General features: G+C 33.9%; 1 protein-coding gene across 8 annotated transcripts in view; it reads right to left on the reverse strand.

The window, feature by feature from the left end:
- Positions 1 to 310: 310 nt before the first annotated feature.
- The window catches only part of SCN3A (sodium voltage-gated channel alpha subunit 3), a 111432-nt gene continuing 94757 nt past the window's right edge, over positions 311 to 16985 (reverse strand). For 4 of the 8 annotated variants that reach the window (XM_017548232.2, XM_017548240.2, XM_017548225.2 and 1 more), the window contains 7 exons: positions 12709 to 12831; positions 9989 to 10261; positions 9223 to 9276; positions 8298 to 8435; positions 7153 to 7257; positions 5047 to 5317; positions 2948 to 4143 (listed from right to left, as the gene is read on the reverse strand). In XM_017548232.2, the coding sequence (XP_017403721.1) occupies positions 2948 to 4143; positions 5047 to 5317; positions 7153 to 7257; positions 8298 to 8435; positions 9223 to 9276; positions 9989 to 10261; positions 12709 to 12831 (2160 nt within the window). Of the gene's footprint in view, positions 4144 to 5046; positions 5318 to 7152; positions 7258 to 8297; positions 8436 to 9222; positions 9277 to 9988; positions 10262 to 12708; positions 12832 to 16985 lie in introns of all 8 variants that reach the window. The other 4 variants (XM_037745742.1, XM_017548228.2, XM_037745747.1 and 1 more) reach the window with 2 other exon arrangements.

A 16985-nucleotide genomic window follows, 5' to 3' on the forward strand; every position in this document is an offset into this window, starting at 1 on the left:
TGAAGTTTCATTATGAAAGTAGTTATTTCAAAAATCTGTCAAATTATGTTAGCAACTCTGTATTCTGGACAGTATTTTCAGAAAATCCTTCAGCTAGGTACGCATTTTTTTTTAAAGTATCCTCTTTTTTCAATTAAAATCACTTCTGATGATACTGGAGGATAGTCCGTTAATGCATAGCAATTAATAGATTGCTTGTAGATCACCTGGCTGATGTTTATGAAGATTTTTCAATGCAGTATTTGGCATCTCTGTGATGTCAGTGAGATCTGTAAATTGACTTGAGCAGAAAGAAGCCAGTGAATTCCAATTAGCCACCTTATATAATTTATTGTGGGGGAATTATGAAATACATACTTAGATCCCAATTGTCTTTAAAAATATGCATTACAACTGGAGTTTTCCACTGAGAATAAAAGTTTGGTTTTGACCTCACATAAATCCAAGAGTTCCTGAAAAGAAGTTAGTATAAATTCTCAATAGCTATGTCATTAATACCTTATGTATACATAGGAGTTTATATAATGCATTTAAGTAACAAAGAATGTTAACATTTATTAACCACCAAGTAATTAGGAGATAGCATCAATTATGTTGAGAAGATGAGTTTAGATGCTTATAGCCAAGGGAGTTAATTGAAATTGACAGCTATTATAGGTAGTTACTACTATTATTTTCAAACCTGAAAGTTGGAACATGTGGACTTGATCCTTTGCACACATAAAAGTTCACAAAACTGCTTTTAATTTGCCTTTATTCTGTAGTACTGCTTGGTGAATCATATACTAGTTTGTTGCAAAACTCATGTAAACTTTTATGTATACAAATGTCAGATCAAGCACAGGTTTTATTAATTACGTATATTTTAAACTACCAACAGCAAAAAACAAAAACAAAAACAAAAAACCCCAGAGGACAATAAGTGAAATGCATAAAAAATGAAATTTATTCTTTTGGCTCAATAATGATGTAGCTCACCATTCTTTTTAGTAATAGCAATTCCCTGCATGCAGTTAATCAATACACTACAGTAAATAGTTTTGTAAAAGGAATTAACATTAAACTTTTGGTTTGTGCAAAAAACAAAAATTTATATAATGTTAGGTAATTGCACAACTTTGCCACTTTGTTCATGGCTAAAAAGAACAAAGTTCATGTTCTATCTGTAATAGCTTTAGTGCAGCAGGAATTAAAAAAATAAGACTAGTCTGCATACGTAAATACTACAAAAGCTGAATTAAAAAAAACTTCCATGAATAAAAGGTTATATTGAGGCAACCATAGTTGGTAGAAAATGATCTAAGTTTGAGTTTTTGACCAATGTATCTCCTATTGGAATGGTAGAAAATATATTATAACAAAGAAATCCATAAAACCCATTATCTAACTTTTATTTTAGGAAATTATCCATTGAAAAATGTTATGGATTCAAAATTTGGAACTGCGATTAAAAATAAAAAGCAAAAGCATAAAGTAAAACAAATTGCCATGTCATCGACCTGAAAATAATTTTCTTATGTACAAAATGCTGACAAATAAAATTGATTATATTTTTACATTATTTATATTTAAACAAGTTTTAGACATGTTTTTAGCAAAATATGAAGTATAAGTTTTGTCACTAGGCAGTATGCAATGTGTTTCCTTGAAATCTAGAGAGATATCATATGATACTCATGTTGAATTCAAAGTGCAAAAGTAAAGGTGTTTGTAAATAATTTCAAATTATTCTGCTTGACTTAATGGACAGATAGCTGGTCGAATTCATTCTATCACCAACATGTGACATTCTTTAACCAGGACTTGTGAAGAATGGCTGAGTAAAATAGAACAGCACAGGCAATATTAACATGCATTAGTGATAGCCTTTAAACTATGTTTAATGAATGGTACAGGATACATCCCTGTTGGAAGCTCGCAAAAGACACATACACTGTGGTACATATTTGATTTAATAGAAGTTGTTTATCAGGCTATATATATATATATTTGCCCAAACATGCACCACAGGATAAAATAACTATTTACATAACATAGGGTATTTAATTGACATAAACTGTCTGCTTTGCTGACAGCAGAAGATGGCAAAGCAATACTGCAGCAGAAAGTGAAACAACTATTCTAAAGCAACACTTTAGATATATTTTTTTCTAGAATGGATTTATTAGATTACCTTTTTGGAAAGCACTTGATCAAAATTAAATATAGCGCTCTGAAACTTAGAATAAAATTTGCACTTGCTGAAACAGAATACTTTGCATAAAAATAATCCTTTAAATATTAGAGGAGACTTTACAGGCACATAACTGTTCCGATAGAAACAAACATAACATAGTAAAATACTTTCAAAATTAAAGCCATCTACAAAATGGAAGTAACTGAAACTGTAGCCATTACAATTCTTTTTCTGGTTTTGAGCAAAAATTTTCTCTCTCCTGCAAAACACCTTTGTCTGATCATTTGAGAGACTTGTAGACTCGGACCACAGGGTTCTTGTATACTGTTTCTTCAACGTAAACCTCATTACAAAAATAGTGACATGGTATTATGAATAAACTATGAATCAGTGACCATGAAAACCACCAGAACAAACTTTGTAAAAATATGGCAGATATGGAAGTTAAAAATAGAATGGATGCAAGGACTGTACTAAACATTGTCGTTACAATGACACTTTTCACAACTATCCCTATAGTCTAGGTAGCCATTGAGTTTCTCCTCAGCAGTGTCAGCTGGTAATAAAAACAGCAACCTCTTGTCAATGTTGATACCCTGTCTCACAGAGTTACAGTGACAGAGAGGTCACTGTCTTGTATAGGCACTGACTATGAGTATTTGTTAAAACAGTCAGTTTGGCATGGACCTCCTCCTGAAGTCCAGTTGACACATATACTTTACCTTCACAGGCTGTAAACAATTGAACACAAAGATAATTCTTTGTTTCTTTTTACTTTTGATTTTCTCTGACCTCTTTTCCTTTGCTTTCTTTTTCTGGTTTGTCTTTCTCAAACTTTTCTTTGTCTGGTTTTGTTACACTATCATAGGAAGGAGGAGAGGTGGTAGAGGAACTCCCATCTGTTTTTTCTGGAGTGGAGTTCCCATTTAATTTGTCAATAATCATGTCTTGTTTTATAGGTAAGTCAATCCTCCCTTTAATTGCCTCTTTGTTGTAGTTACTTGATATATTTTTTAACCTTTGCTTTAAAAGATAACATCTGAAATTACGCTGAATGATAGCAGCAGACACCTCCTCTTGTTTACGTTTCAAAGTGGTTGTAATAGGCTCATAAGAGACTTTGGAGGGATTTGATGCCATAAACCGGTCTTCCATCTGTATTCGAAGGGCATCCATCTCTCCACTCTCACCCAAAACACGTTTTGTAAAGGCAAATAAGATGTCAAGGCAGTGGATCCGGTCACCACTGACCATGGGCAGATCCATGGCAATGAGCTGAACTTTGTTGGGTTTTGCTATGAGAAGAGGAGGATCCAGGGCGGCTGCAAAATCAGAGAGTTTCGAGAACTCTATAAACTGGGTTGCATCGGGATCAAACTTCTCCCAAACCTCATAGAACATCTCAAAGTCATCCTCACTCAGGGGCTCTGCACTTTCTTCAGTAGCAACACTGAAGTTCTCCAGGATGACCGCAATATACATGTTCACCACAACCAGGAAGGATATGATGATGTAACTGACAAAAAAGAAAATCCCAACAGATGGGTTCCCACAGTCTCCCTTAACAGAGCTTCCAGGGTGAACTGTGTCAGGGTCACAGTCGGGAGGCCCACTATTAAGAATAGGGGCTAGCAATCCATCCCAACCAGCAGAGGTTGTAATTTGGAACAGGCAGATCATGCTGTTGCCAAAGGTCTCAAAGTTGAACATGTCATCAATTCCAACTTCCCTCTTAACATAGGCAAAGTTGGACATTCCAAAGATGGCGTAGATGAACATGACCAGGAAGAGCAGGAGGCCGATGTTAAACAACGCGGGAAGGGACATCATCAAAGCAAAGAGCAGTGTGCGGATCCCCTTTGCTCCTTTGATCAGACGCAGGATTCGGCCAATCCTGGCAAGACGGATCACTCGGAACAGGGTAGGGGACACAAAGTACTTTTCTATCATCTCAGCCAGAAACATACCTATGGAAAATATAGAACACAGCTAAACAGAGAATATCTTTCACTTATATGATGGTTTTATCTTTTTAAAATGTCTATGAAAACAACAAACTTGTTATGAGTATGAGGCTTTACTAAATATTTGGATCCACTCTCTGACATTAGCAATTAAAGACTACAGAGTTTTATTCAGTGATTCTGTAATGTCATAAGCCAATATGAATTTGTGCAAAATCCAAATAATCTCCAATAATAGCATGGCAATTTAAGATTCTATTCACCCAATTTCTATGAATAGTTATCTCTACATATGAATTGTGGCAATTAATGAACAAAAATTATTTCTGAAATCTCTGAATATATTGTCTTCTATTTTTTAGTGATCTTCTTCAGTTAGAGAAAAATGGGCCATATTGGACATGAGATTAACGTTGAAGTTTCTAAATTTGGGGTTCTATAATTCCCCTCTCTTTTTCTCCTATTAAATCTCAACTCTTCTTTCAAGACCCAACTAGGACGAATCACCTTTATCTCTGGAAGATTGTGTTAACTCATTCCAGCAGAGATGGTTACTTCCTCTTCAGTGCTTCTTATGGTACCAACTTTATTTCATTATAAAGATGTGTTTTTTTAAGCCATCTGTCTCTTTCTTTAGTCTGTGACCTTTGTTTAAGATGAGGACAGTACCTGATAATGTTTGTTTCCCATCCTCTTCATCCATTTCCCAAACCTGGTAATCCTAACATGGTTTCTAACTAGTTAGCTTTGTGAATAAACCCAGGTTTTATTCAAATATGTTAGTGTTGAACTTTTGATCTATATGCATTATTATTCTCAGACCTAATTTCTGTGTTTATCAGCTGGAAGGCCCAGGGGCAACCATTTCTCTACACCTGTACCTCTTGGTAATTAAGCTGTTCTTACCCACAATAGAGAGAATCACAACCACAAAATCAAAGATGTTCCAGCCTATAGTGAAGTAGTAGTGTCTGAGGGAGACGAGCTTCAGTACAAATTCTCCCGTGAACAGAACAATGAACACGAGGTTGATCCGGGACAAAACTAGGGTCATATATTTGCCCTGGTCATCGGTTTCCACCATCATGGTGACCATGTTGAGGCAGATGAGGATCATGATGCTGATATCAAAGACTTGTCTGGTTACAAAATCAAAGACCATTCCCTGGAATTTGTTCTAGAAAGTGAGAGAAGAGAGAACAAGTCATTATATATATTTCATAAGTAACAATCCAGTAAAATCGTAGATAAAGCCCTTCTGCATATGGCGATGAATGTGCACCCTCCTCATATTACCCCCAAAATTTTATGTGCTTGGGTCCTCTTCATGTTAAAAAAAGTGAAAAAAAGAAGATTCATATAGCTGAACAAAGCATATTTGGTTTATTTAGGTCCTATGGAAAGACAAAGCTGAATGAGACATAAATTATGGCTGGGTGTGGTGACTCATTCCTATAGTTCCAGGACTTTGGGAGGTTGAAGTCAGAGACTCTCTTGAGGCCAAGAGTTCCAGACCAGCTGGGGCAACACAGCAAGAGCTCATCTCTATTCAAGGAAAAAAATAATAGCCTGGCGTGATGGCACACGCTTGCAGTCCCAGCTACGAGGGAGGCTGAGGGGGATCACTTGACCCCAGGTGTTTGTGCCTGTAGTGAGCAAGTTTGTGCTTGCCACTGCACTCCAGCCTCAGTGATAGAGTGAGACCCTGTCTCTCAAAAAATAAAACAAAACCAAAAACATAAAATTGTGGCAACTGGTTGATAATATGTATAGTCTTTGCTTTATTTGAATAAGTATAATAATTTTTTTAAAAAAATAGTGACTAATAACAAAGATTTACAAACTAGGTTAATATAGAGAGACATTTAGATAGATAAATACATCAATTTATTTATCAATATTTTAAAAATTTTGCTTTATGTCTGATTTCCCTCCCTTGAAATACATCACTCACATTTCTATTGAATTCTACTTCTCTAGCTCTGTGAATCTATGCATGTGTTTGTTAATTTATCCGTACTTCTTTCCATCTGTCCTTCTTTATCTATGCTTTAACAAAATTGCATTACTTTAAACAGTTTTTATTTGTCTTATTAACAATCATCTCAGAAACAACATGCTTTCAAAGATTCTTATATTAATATGCTGATTAAATACAGTTTTATTAAAGAAATATGCATTTAATTATTTAGAGTAAAGACTTAAAATAAAACTTCATGGCTTACCAAAAATCAAAGGTCATGAACTGATAATGTTTTCATTTTTAAAGGACTTCAGTAAAGTTGGTTCAATCCCTTCCCCTCTTACCCTGCTCCCTCACACTTCGGCTCCAACTACTCTTAAAAATATGGTAAAGTCACTTAGAGAATATATGAGACTTTGTCAAGTCCCAGTTCTGGCAACTACAGGATTTGTGACTTGGAGCATGATTCATATTGTCATTGGGTCTCATTTTCCTTATTCCTTACCTATCTCAGAAAATAGCTGAATTAGAGTCCAGCTCTGTGAATATAATGTACCGTTATTACATCATTCCATTATCATGAGGCTCTACAGAGTATGCATTCTGAATATGTCTTCTTACGTATTTGGTGAACAAACAATTTCGATGACATCTTTTCCTTTCTAAACAGGATAGGAATATTTTCTAGTCTTAAGAATGGAGGGAACAAAGACTATAGAGGGAGACCATGGAGGTTGGGATGGCAAGGGTAGAGAAGGAGGAACCAGTTGTGTTGTTGGTAGCGGAAAGTGAACCTTGCTTTGGAAGCAGTTATTGGCAACCTGAGTTAGAAATTTTCAACTCACAAATTATAAAGAGCATTACCTCCATTTTTAGAACGTGATAACTTCTAATGAGTGCAGAAGTTGTGAACTGTGATATAAAATGTGAACTTTATAATTAGGGCTCTATAATGGTGATATCACTTAATATTCTGCTCCAGAGCATTGATCAATATGACCACAAGGACACATAGCTTTGGAACATTAAAAAAGACAAGTAATTCTTACTGCTGGCCGAGGTATGGGTTTCTGAGGTTTCTTGGATCCAAGTTTCTTCATTGCATTGTAATATTTTTTCTGTTCCTCTGTCATAAAGATGTCCTGACCTCCAAAGTAAAGACACAGTATAAAACTGGTTACAATCCTAATATGTGCTACGATAGTACTTTTACAAAAAATATTTGTTTTTCCTTTAATCTTTTCTAATTTTTAAATGGATATTATCCTGCTACATATACATTTATCCTGTTTTTCCCATTTATGTGATATTCTAAATATCTTAATATTAAGCAAAGTCCTTACATACACAAAACTCTGATCACTGCAGTATTCCAACTTGATTATACTATGTTTAAAAGTTGGCACGAGGGTCTCAAATATATTTTTGTAAAACAGAAAACATTTCTTAGTCCATTTTGCTGCCAGTAATTTTACTTCTTCATTCAACAGATTTTAAACACTTTCTGTGTGCTAAACAATATCCTGGGTATCAGAATTACATAAATATATAAGATATAGTATTTTGCTTCTAAATGGAGCAGGAAACTGAAAACGTAGGTAGACAGCGTATGGTCATATGACAAAAAAATAAAATGTACTTCAGCGGCAACAATGAATTCAGAGGCTCAGAGACAAGCTGTTATATAGCTTACCCTTAAGCCAGGCCTCAAAAGATGATTAAGGGTTTGCTAGGCAAAACATTCCAGGATGAAAAACAGTATCACAAAAAGCCATGGAGGTACAAGAGAATGCTTGTTCAGAAAAGGGCAGAAAACTTATATAGATGTACAGGTGGTGACTACGTAGTGGAGAAATGCACAATATAGAATGATGTGTAGAAAAAGATAAAGCTGGAAAACTGGGTGGGGGTAATTCCTGAAAGGCTCTGTAAGCAAAGCTAAAGCACTGGAGACCCACTGGATGGTCTGAACAAGTGGACACATTTTTGAGTCGGAAAGCTATCCCATGGATAAAGTTTGAGAGGAGCCACTGAGTAGAGGCTGGAATCCCTGTAGCTTAAATAACCACATGGTGAACTGAAAATAATATAAACATGATTTAAGTCTGTTATGACTACAAGTATCCTGGTTATTTTGTTGTATTAACAAATGGACCCTCAGAATGAAGAAAGGTAAAAGCTGAGGAATACTTATCTTCTTTTTCTGCTGGTTGAAGTTATCTATGATGACACCAATGAATAGATTCAGGGTGAAGAATGACCCAAAGATGATAAAGATGACAAAGTATAAATACATGTACAGATTTTCTTCATATACAGGCTGAAGTTTAACCTAAATGATATTGAAAATATTAAGTAATATTAAAATATACTATGAATACTTACACCAAATCAGTAATTTATTGTTGTTACTTAATACAGTGCTACTTTTGTTTTGCTCTGAAATACTGTTCTGCAAAAACAATTTTTTAAAAACTAGTATGATCTAGTAAAAGGAAAGTTTGCTAGTTTTATGGTTGTTCTTGATTCTGTTTTCCCATTGTGCCTTACCTGTAACATATTCTTTAACATAAAGGTGATATAATCAGGGAAAACATTTTGAGTCTAGTATTAGTCATAATTTTTTGCAATATTTTCAGTTTGGTTTGGAAATATGGCTTTAAGAGCAGATCTTCAACTTCTAAGAGGAAAATTCAGCACGGATGTGTTCTGTGGAGTTATTTTTATTTTCTAAGTTGAGTGTCCCTGAAACTTGCTTGCTTTTCTGTATCATGATATTCTTGGAAGCTGCTTTACAGAGTCTGGTTTATCATACTCTCCAGGGATAGGGAGAGACAAGTTACTTTCCCATTGAGCAACTTTCCCACTCAGAATGGTCTCATTTACTGGACCAGCCTAACGTGTTATGATCCATGGATCTAGGTATCCTTCCATATTAGATATATATTATGTATTAGGCACATATTAATCAAGCATCATCTATATTGAAGCAGACTGTTCATTATTTATATGCAGTATTAAATGTTCTAATATAAAATTTTGGGTCTTTTAGTTAAATCACTACCAATATTCACCATAAGAAATCTAGTACCTATAAATAATATTTCAGTGTTACTTACATCTCGTGAATCAACAGCTGCATACATAATATCCATCCAGCCTTTAAATGTGGCCTGTAAATAAAATATATTTGAATTTTTCAAAAAAATTTATCCAACACTGACATTTAACCAAATGAAAAAATGACAGTATTGTAACAAATAACTTTTTATACAGTATTATAAAATTTCCTGTGAAGAGACTGAAATAAAATTGAAGTAGAAAAACATTTGTATTTAAAGTCTGGAACCTGTTTCATTCTCTGGAAAGTATTCTATTTTCTTCCTACGCTAAAATTTAGCGAAAGAGTTTATTCATGAAACTGCCATCTCAGTCCCAATTCATTTATATACCAAAAGGTAAGCTCTATGATTTGCATTTTCACACATAGTAGAATCATATTTCCTAGACATTGGTATAATAAATTATCTAATGATTTATACATTTAATTCATCACTACAAATATACTTTGTTATTTTAATACCTAAAATTGTTCTTCTCGCAATAATTGATACAGAAAATTAAAAATATACCAGTACCCAAAAATATAATAAAAAAAGAAAACAAATATAAAATCACATTAAAACATACTAAAAGCTTAACACTGTGGAAAATATATTATAAAACAACTATAACATCTTTTTTATGATCAATTCAAGCTGATATTATAGGTGTTATCATTAATTTCTTTTATACTGTCAAATGTTAGTCATCCAAACATCAGAAAAATAATCTTACTTGAAACATCTTAAACATTTTTTCAAAACTCTTACAGTAGCCACTTACCACTTGAAGCAGTGCGAGATAACCAGCGCCAACATTATCAAAGTTTACTTTCACGTTTTTCCAACGAGCTTGCTTGCCAAGAGCCTGACAGTCACTGAAATTGTTGACTTCACTAACGTTAAACATGTTACCCGTTGTCATGTTAACACAGTGGTAAAACTTGCCAGCAAACAAATTCACACCCATGATGCTAAAGATCAGCCAGAAGATGAGACACACCAACAGCACGTTCATGATAGAGGGAATTGCTCCAACAAGAGCATTCACAACCACCTAGAAGAGAAAACGAGGGCAACATAGCTGAGAAACCTTTAGAATGGAAACCATTCCTTCAATGTATTTGTTTAGTACTCATATGTGCTGGTAAAGAGTTAAATAAAAATCTAGGTGGACAAGTTGTTGCTTCTAACATTTTCTAGCACATATTTGAGGGAAAACAAACAATGACACAACTAAAGAGCTAAGGATTTAAGGAAAGCAAAATATGCTACAGAAAAAAGAAATCATCAAAAACCTGGTAGAGTAAGATGGAGTCAGAAAATGTTTGTATGCTGGGGAAAAAAGAATAGAAAGATGCATTAAATGCCAACAGAAAAAATAATCATCTTTCAGCAATACATTTTAATTTTCAAGAGTGTTAATGAATGAATGATGATCTGAAAAGTGAGTGAATAAACCCTTTACAAATAAACTATTAAAAATGCCTTAAATCTATATTCTCAGATAATGTTAACTTTTTTTGACTATGAAGAATAAGATTAAGAATTCACTGGGTCCCTTTTTCCCCCTATTTTCCCTATTAGTAGATCTCAATAAAAAAGGTATGTTAAATTAGGGAAAAAGGTGACATTTATCTCTGGATGTAACAGTACTGGATGTGTTTCCATTATTATTACTTCACAATTTCTTAAATGTTCACCTTGGAACACATGCTACTACATCAACCTAGGCTGATCTATTTCATGAAACGGAAATTCATTCATTTTACTTTTCATTAAATTCAGAATATATTAAGATGTATTTCTAAATCTTTATGAAAGTCGACAGTAATTTTTTCTAATCTAATTTAATCAAGTTCATATTGGACTATTCTTTTAAGCATTTATATTAAATAAAAGTATTGTTTTATTTTAAAATACTGCAAACATTATTTTAAAAATCAATACCAAGGAATCTTAAATTGACATCAAAATCAGAAATCCAAAATTGTAAACACTTCATATGCTACTTGAATTTCGTTTCTTTTGGAAGTTGAGCCATATACATTATACTTGCCAGGGAGTGAATACAGTCACTGGGTTCTTAGTTTCTGTTTTTGGTTGGGCTAGTAAAGCCCGTTTCTCATCCCTCTTTTCCACCTATCACTAGAAACAGAAACTAAAAACCACGGCTTCAGGCTGCTAAAAGCCTAAAACAAAACAGAAGAACAATACAATAACAAAATAAGGTGGGTTGGACAAGCTTGGTACACATCACCAGTTCTCCTATTTTCAAATAAATGCATAATAAATTATCATATTTTGCATTTGGAATATTAATTCTGCTATATGACTGAATTTAAAATTCCCAACTTGGAATATTTTTCAGGTTAGAGAAAATTTATAAGTTTTAACTTTTGCTCAATTGCTATCTCTCCTCAAAAATGAACTGTTAATAGGAAGCCACAGAACCAAATGAGAGCTTAATATCAGTAACGGTAAAAGTTTGGTTTGAAAAGAACTTGAAATTGTATAGTAATCTTTATGAATTTTATCTTGTCTATCTTCCTTCAACAGTAACAAGGAAATTAAATTACAATGTGAAAACCAAATATTTCTTTGGTTACAATGATTCTGGAGAGTCGGGAGAGTGGCTTAATTCTTTCTAATGAGTGAACTTTAAAGTCAAGGCTTTATTGCCCCAAAAAAACCAACTCCTAACATAAAAGCCCTATGTTCTAGAATAAATTAAATATCCACATGAACTCACAAACCAGATGAAACAAAACTGGCCTTTGTGCTAAATTCTACTGAAGGTCATGGCAAATGGGTGTGTTTCTATAATAAGTGTAATTTTATGTTTAGAGGCATAATATACACATTAAGGAAGAGAGCTGTGGAGGAAAGTACAAATGCTATAGAAAAAGTGAACCTTAATCAGAATGCTCAATTAGAAACAAGATCTATAAAACAAACTCTGGGGGACTGCCTGAAATGCTTAATTACCTTAACCCTTCACTTTGGTTGGTATTTAGCAATTTGTTAGAGGCTATTTAACGTTGTTTCTTTATGCAATAATTTTTATACTGATATTAATTCAAGAAGTGAAGCACACAAATCCCATTGTACCTTTCATTCATTACTAGTAATTTTGAAGGAATCAGACTATTAAGAGAAAGAAACTCCCCACCTTGGATGAATGTCAGTAGTCAGTAGTTATTTCAAGGTGTATAAGCAAAAAGAAATAACTGGCAATCCACGGTTTTTGGGTGCTGTACAAACACCCTTGAACTGTGACAAGCAGACCTGGATGCTAGTCTCAGTTCTGTCCCCTCAAAATTCTGAGAGCCTGTTTAACTAAACTCCAGTTTCAGAAGACAAGGCTTTGTGATCTCTAAAATTTTTGCTCTAATTCTATAATTCTATGAAATATATATCAGAAAAGTATAGCACCCTTCTCTATCTAAAGCATTGCCTACATGTAATTTTGACATGAATAGTTAGAGTGTTTATTCTTCTTACCCTCATGCCTTCAAACCGGGATAACGCTCTTAGAGGTCTTAAAGCTCTTAATGTCCGTAAGGATTTGATGGCACCGAGTTCTGAGTAGCCAAGAGCATTGGCTACGAGGCTAACCAAAGAAACCTACAAAAGGAAAAAATGCATTAATTAGTTTGCCAAGAAATAGATTGTTGACTGAAGGTACAGGATGTGGTATCTATTTAGTGCAGACTAAGTACAAATTTGGACATACCTTGGCAACTTTCATCTTCCACATAGTGGGATCATCTTATATTGCCAGTCTCATACTATTGCTTTGCTTACCAATGAAACCAGAATACTTGCCCATACTTATAAGCATTTGTAAATGCCTCCAGTTAGATATTTGTCAATGCCTCCAGCTAGATACCATGGATCTTTTTTCAACCTGTGCGTATACCACTGATAATTCAGGATTGAGTTCAATGCCAGATCCTCCATGGATCTGTGCTTAATATTATTGATTAAAATACTGCTTCTTTCTTGAATTTATGTAGTATCTTGGTGATGTATTCTGGAAGCATTTACCATGTAATAGCGTTAACTAACTAGATATCTCCCTTTCCAGATCATAGAAGTCTTTTTTTTATCAGCAGGGATGAAACTTGCTCTCTTAACATGTCTAACACTGACTGGTCAGATATACTTTTGTCAAAATATGTTGGATAAATAATTATTCCAGGGAAAACTTTTATCATCATTCAGAGCGATGATACAGCTTTCTGATACAGGCTGAGTGTTCCTCATCTAAAAATCAGAAATCTAAAACTTTTTGAATGCTAACATGACACTCAAAAGAAATGCTTATTGGAGCATTTTGGATTTTGGATTTTTGGATTAGAACTTCTGGTTTTCCATAAGACTCTACCTGTATTTATACTAAATTTTACTTAAATATATGAAAGGTCAAAGATAACATGTCCTTTTCTGGAGGAAGAACTTTATTTGCTTTAATTTTATTTCAATATAATAGCATGTCTTCATGTATAAATCCAAAGAAATAGCTACCATTACCATTGCCATTTTATGTGTGAGGAAGTTTGAGCACCACCCCCTGCCCACACCAAAAACAGGATGCACAGCTAATAGGGAGAATTGGCGATTTGAACCCAAATGATCTAACTTCAAAGCATATCTCAACCTTCTGCATCCATTAAAAATGTTTTCTTCTTCACCTGAATCACAGAGCATAGAAAATGATTTGAATGACTATCTTCTAAGTTTTTGCAAGGATGGGACCTAACTAGTGCTTTCCTTGATGCATAAGAGATAAATTAATTCATTATATCCACATTGGCTTAAGGGCATGGGGCTTAATTTCCCATGAAAAAAGGTTGTTGAAAATGGATTTAAGTGAATCCTCCCAATAATCTTGTTAAGAAGGATGAAATCAATAATCTGCCTAAAAACACCAAAATCAGAACCCAGGCTTTAAAAGTATATGAAGCCACTGTCCTCTCATTGTTTAATTTAGCATCCTTTTTAAGAATCGAACAGAATAATACATGACTTGACTGCTAAACTTGATTAGTGGCAGGAAAATTGATTAAGCTATTCATTTCTGTCTTGGGTTTGCTGTTATAGAAGACTGGAAAGATTGGAAAGGTTATTAGAGAACACACAGGCTTCTGTGTTCTATGCTCCTTTTCCTCAGAAGGCATTAACAGCTTCTTTATGTTTCTGGAGTTACTATCTGAAGAGATTTCTTAATTTTAAAGGGAAGTGGCTGCAGAATTCTCAAGACCTTGAAGAAAAGAAGCTCATGCTTTGAAAAGAAAAGTAAAACTGGGTTTGATGTCCTGGGCCTGTAATCCCACTGCTTTGGGAGGCTTAAATGGGATGATCACTTAAGGCCAGCAGTTCAAGACCAGCCTGCACAATATAATGAGACCTTATCTCAACAAAATATTTAACAAACAAACAAACAACAACAACAAAAAAAACCAATTAGCCAGGGATGGTAGCATGGACTTGTAGTCCTAGCTATTTAGGAGGCTTAGGCAGGAGGATTGCTTAAGCTCAGGAATTTGAGATTACAATGGCTATGATCACATAATTGCACTCCAGCCTGGGTTACAGAGTGAGAGGCTCTTGTCTCTTTAAAAAAAAAAAAAAAAAAAAAAAAAAAAAAAAAAAAAAAGTAAAGTAATGCCCAGAACAGTGGGTGGTGGAAAGATAGGAAGTTATGGGTTCAAAGGTTGAAAGGCACCACCTGCATCTAACCACCCTACATGGCATGGAATTGTGTGTTGTTAGAGAAGCCGGGCTTAATGAAGCTGCACTTATTTTAATGGACCTCATGGCCCAGAGGACTTAGTGCCAGAATTGCAGCCACAATATAGTGAGGATCAGAGGAAATTAGCAACACATTTCTAGGTTACATATATCCTAGAGTTTCTAGAAGTTCCCAAGGGGAGAGCATCAAAAACTACCTGACACTGGATTTCCTGACAAATCTGTTCTGGGATCTGTTGCATATTTGACTTATATAGGTAAATAAAGGGAATTTAAAATATTGTTAGGATTCTGAGAATACTCACTGCAGATTGGTTTACTTAAGTAACTTAAAATATTTTTTCCATGCAAATCACTCTAAGAAGATTATCACAATTTGATTAATCATATACATAAATAATTTTTTTTCTGGTTTGCATTTCACTTAAGCTACAATGTAATTTTGTATGAGGCAAAACCTTATTTACTGGTTTAACTGATGTGAAAAAAATGCTTTAAAAGGAATTTTGAAATAAGATCTTTCAAATCTCTATTACAAGTAGAGGTAGCTCCTTGCTGGAATTTTAAAGATTTGCAACATACATAAAATTTGAAGATAATGTCCTACATTGGTAGAATGCTTTACAATTCACAGTGATCTCTTTCACTCATTATCTTTGTGCCTCAGAATAGTGAAATGACCAATCCAAGAAAAGAGAGCAACAGGTAAACATATAACTAGAATTTAGGTCTTCTGTTTTTTAGCCTAATGTATTTTTCACCTTAGCAAATATGTCCCCAAGCTTTCAATACATGGTGTTTTAATCTTCACCTCTTTTGTGCTGAACACAAAAGGCATTCTTGCCAATGCGTGCAAAGTATAACAGATACCTATTTCCAAAAACTAACTTTTAAATATGAGTTTACATGACTCAGGTTCCATGCCACACTACACAGCAAATAAACGGAAATGACTGTAATAGAGATGTCAGGGGTTGATTTAGTTGTCGTTCACACCTTTCCACATTCCTATGGCAGCTGAGACTGAGAAAGAAAAGAATAATTCAGGACTAAGTTGATGGTTCCAAAGAAGAGTTTGGAAATCCTGTGATTGGTTAAGGAAACAAGCAATAGGAATTTATTTCCCTTGAAAATGACTAAAGATAATGTTTAAAGTTCAACACGAACAAACAAAAGATAAAATCCATACATCACCTCCATACATTTTGATGATATATTTCAATCTGAAAGCTTGTATAATTTTTAATGGTGATATCTATAAGCATTCTCATTAAAATCAGAATAAAAGAATATGCCCATCACCAACATTATTATTTAACACTTTATAGAAAAAGAAGAGTTATAAGAATTAGATAAGTAGGAGAAATCATTATTTGCAGATTTATTGTTGTTAATTTAAAAATAAAAACCCACAAGGGAATCAAGTGAAAAACTATTATAAACAATAATCTAATTATTTTAGGTGGCTGATGAAAGCATTTTTTTATCTTAACTTTAAAAAATGTTTGTGTAGGAGTCCTTTTGAACTACAAAACTTTTAAAAATTAATTCAGAAAATGTAAAAGCATAAGAATAATTGAAACTTTTGTTAAGGAGAAAAGCAATCAGAGTGGACACATTTCACCAGGTATTAATTATAAATCTACAGTAATTAAAGCTGTTATATTAGTAGACAAAGAAATGAATGAAACAAAATAAAGCTCAAATTAGCATGTGGATACTGAGATTTAGCATGTAGAAAGGAGAGAATATTAAATGAGAGGAGAAATAAAACAACTGATTATTCATTACATGAGAAGCCAAATTGAGAAAAATAATACCGGAGCCTTACTTCACGCCTTGCTCCAAATTAAATTCTGCGTTGTTCAAAAATTAAAACATAAAATAAAAACGAAGGGACAAAGAAATAAACAAAAATTCTCAAACTAAAATACTGAAAAAAACCAGAATATTTTTAATAGTCTTAAAATGGGTCTTCATAAACATGAGAAAACCAAGAGAAAAAAAAGTCTGATAAATTTGAC

This window comes from Cebus imitator, unplaced genomic scaffold, assembly GCF_001604975.1.
Source record: "Cebus imitator isolate Cc_AM_T3 unplaced genomic scaffold, Cebus_imitator-1.0 Scaffold10, whole genome shotgun sequence".
In the NCBI taxonomy this organism is placed as follows: Eukaryota; Metazoa; Chordata; class Mammalia; order Primates; family Cebidae; genus Cebus; species Cebus imitator.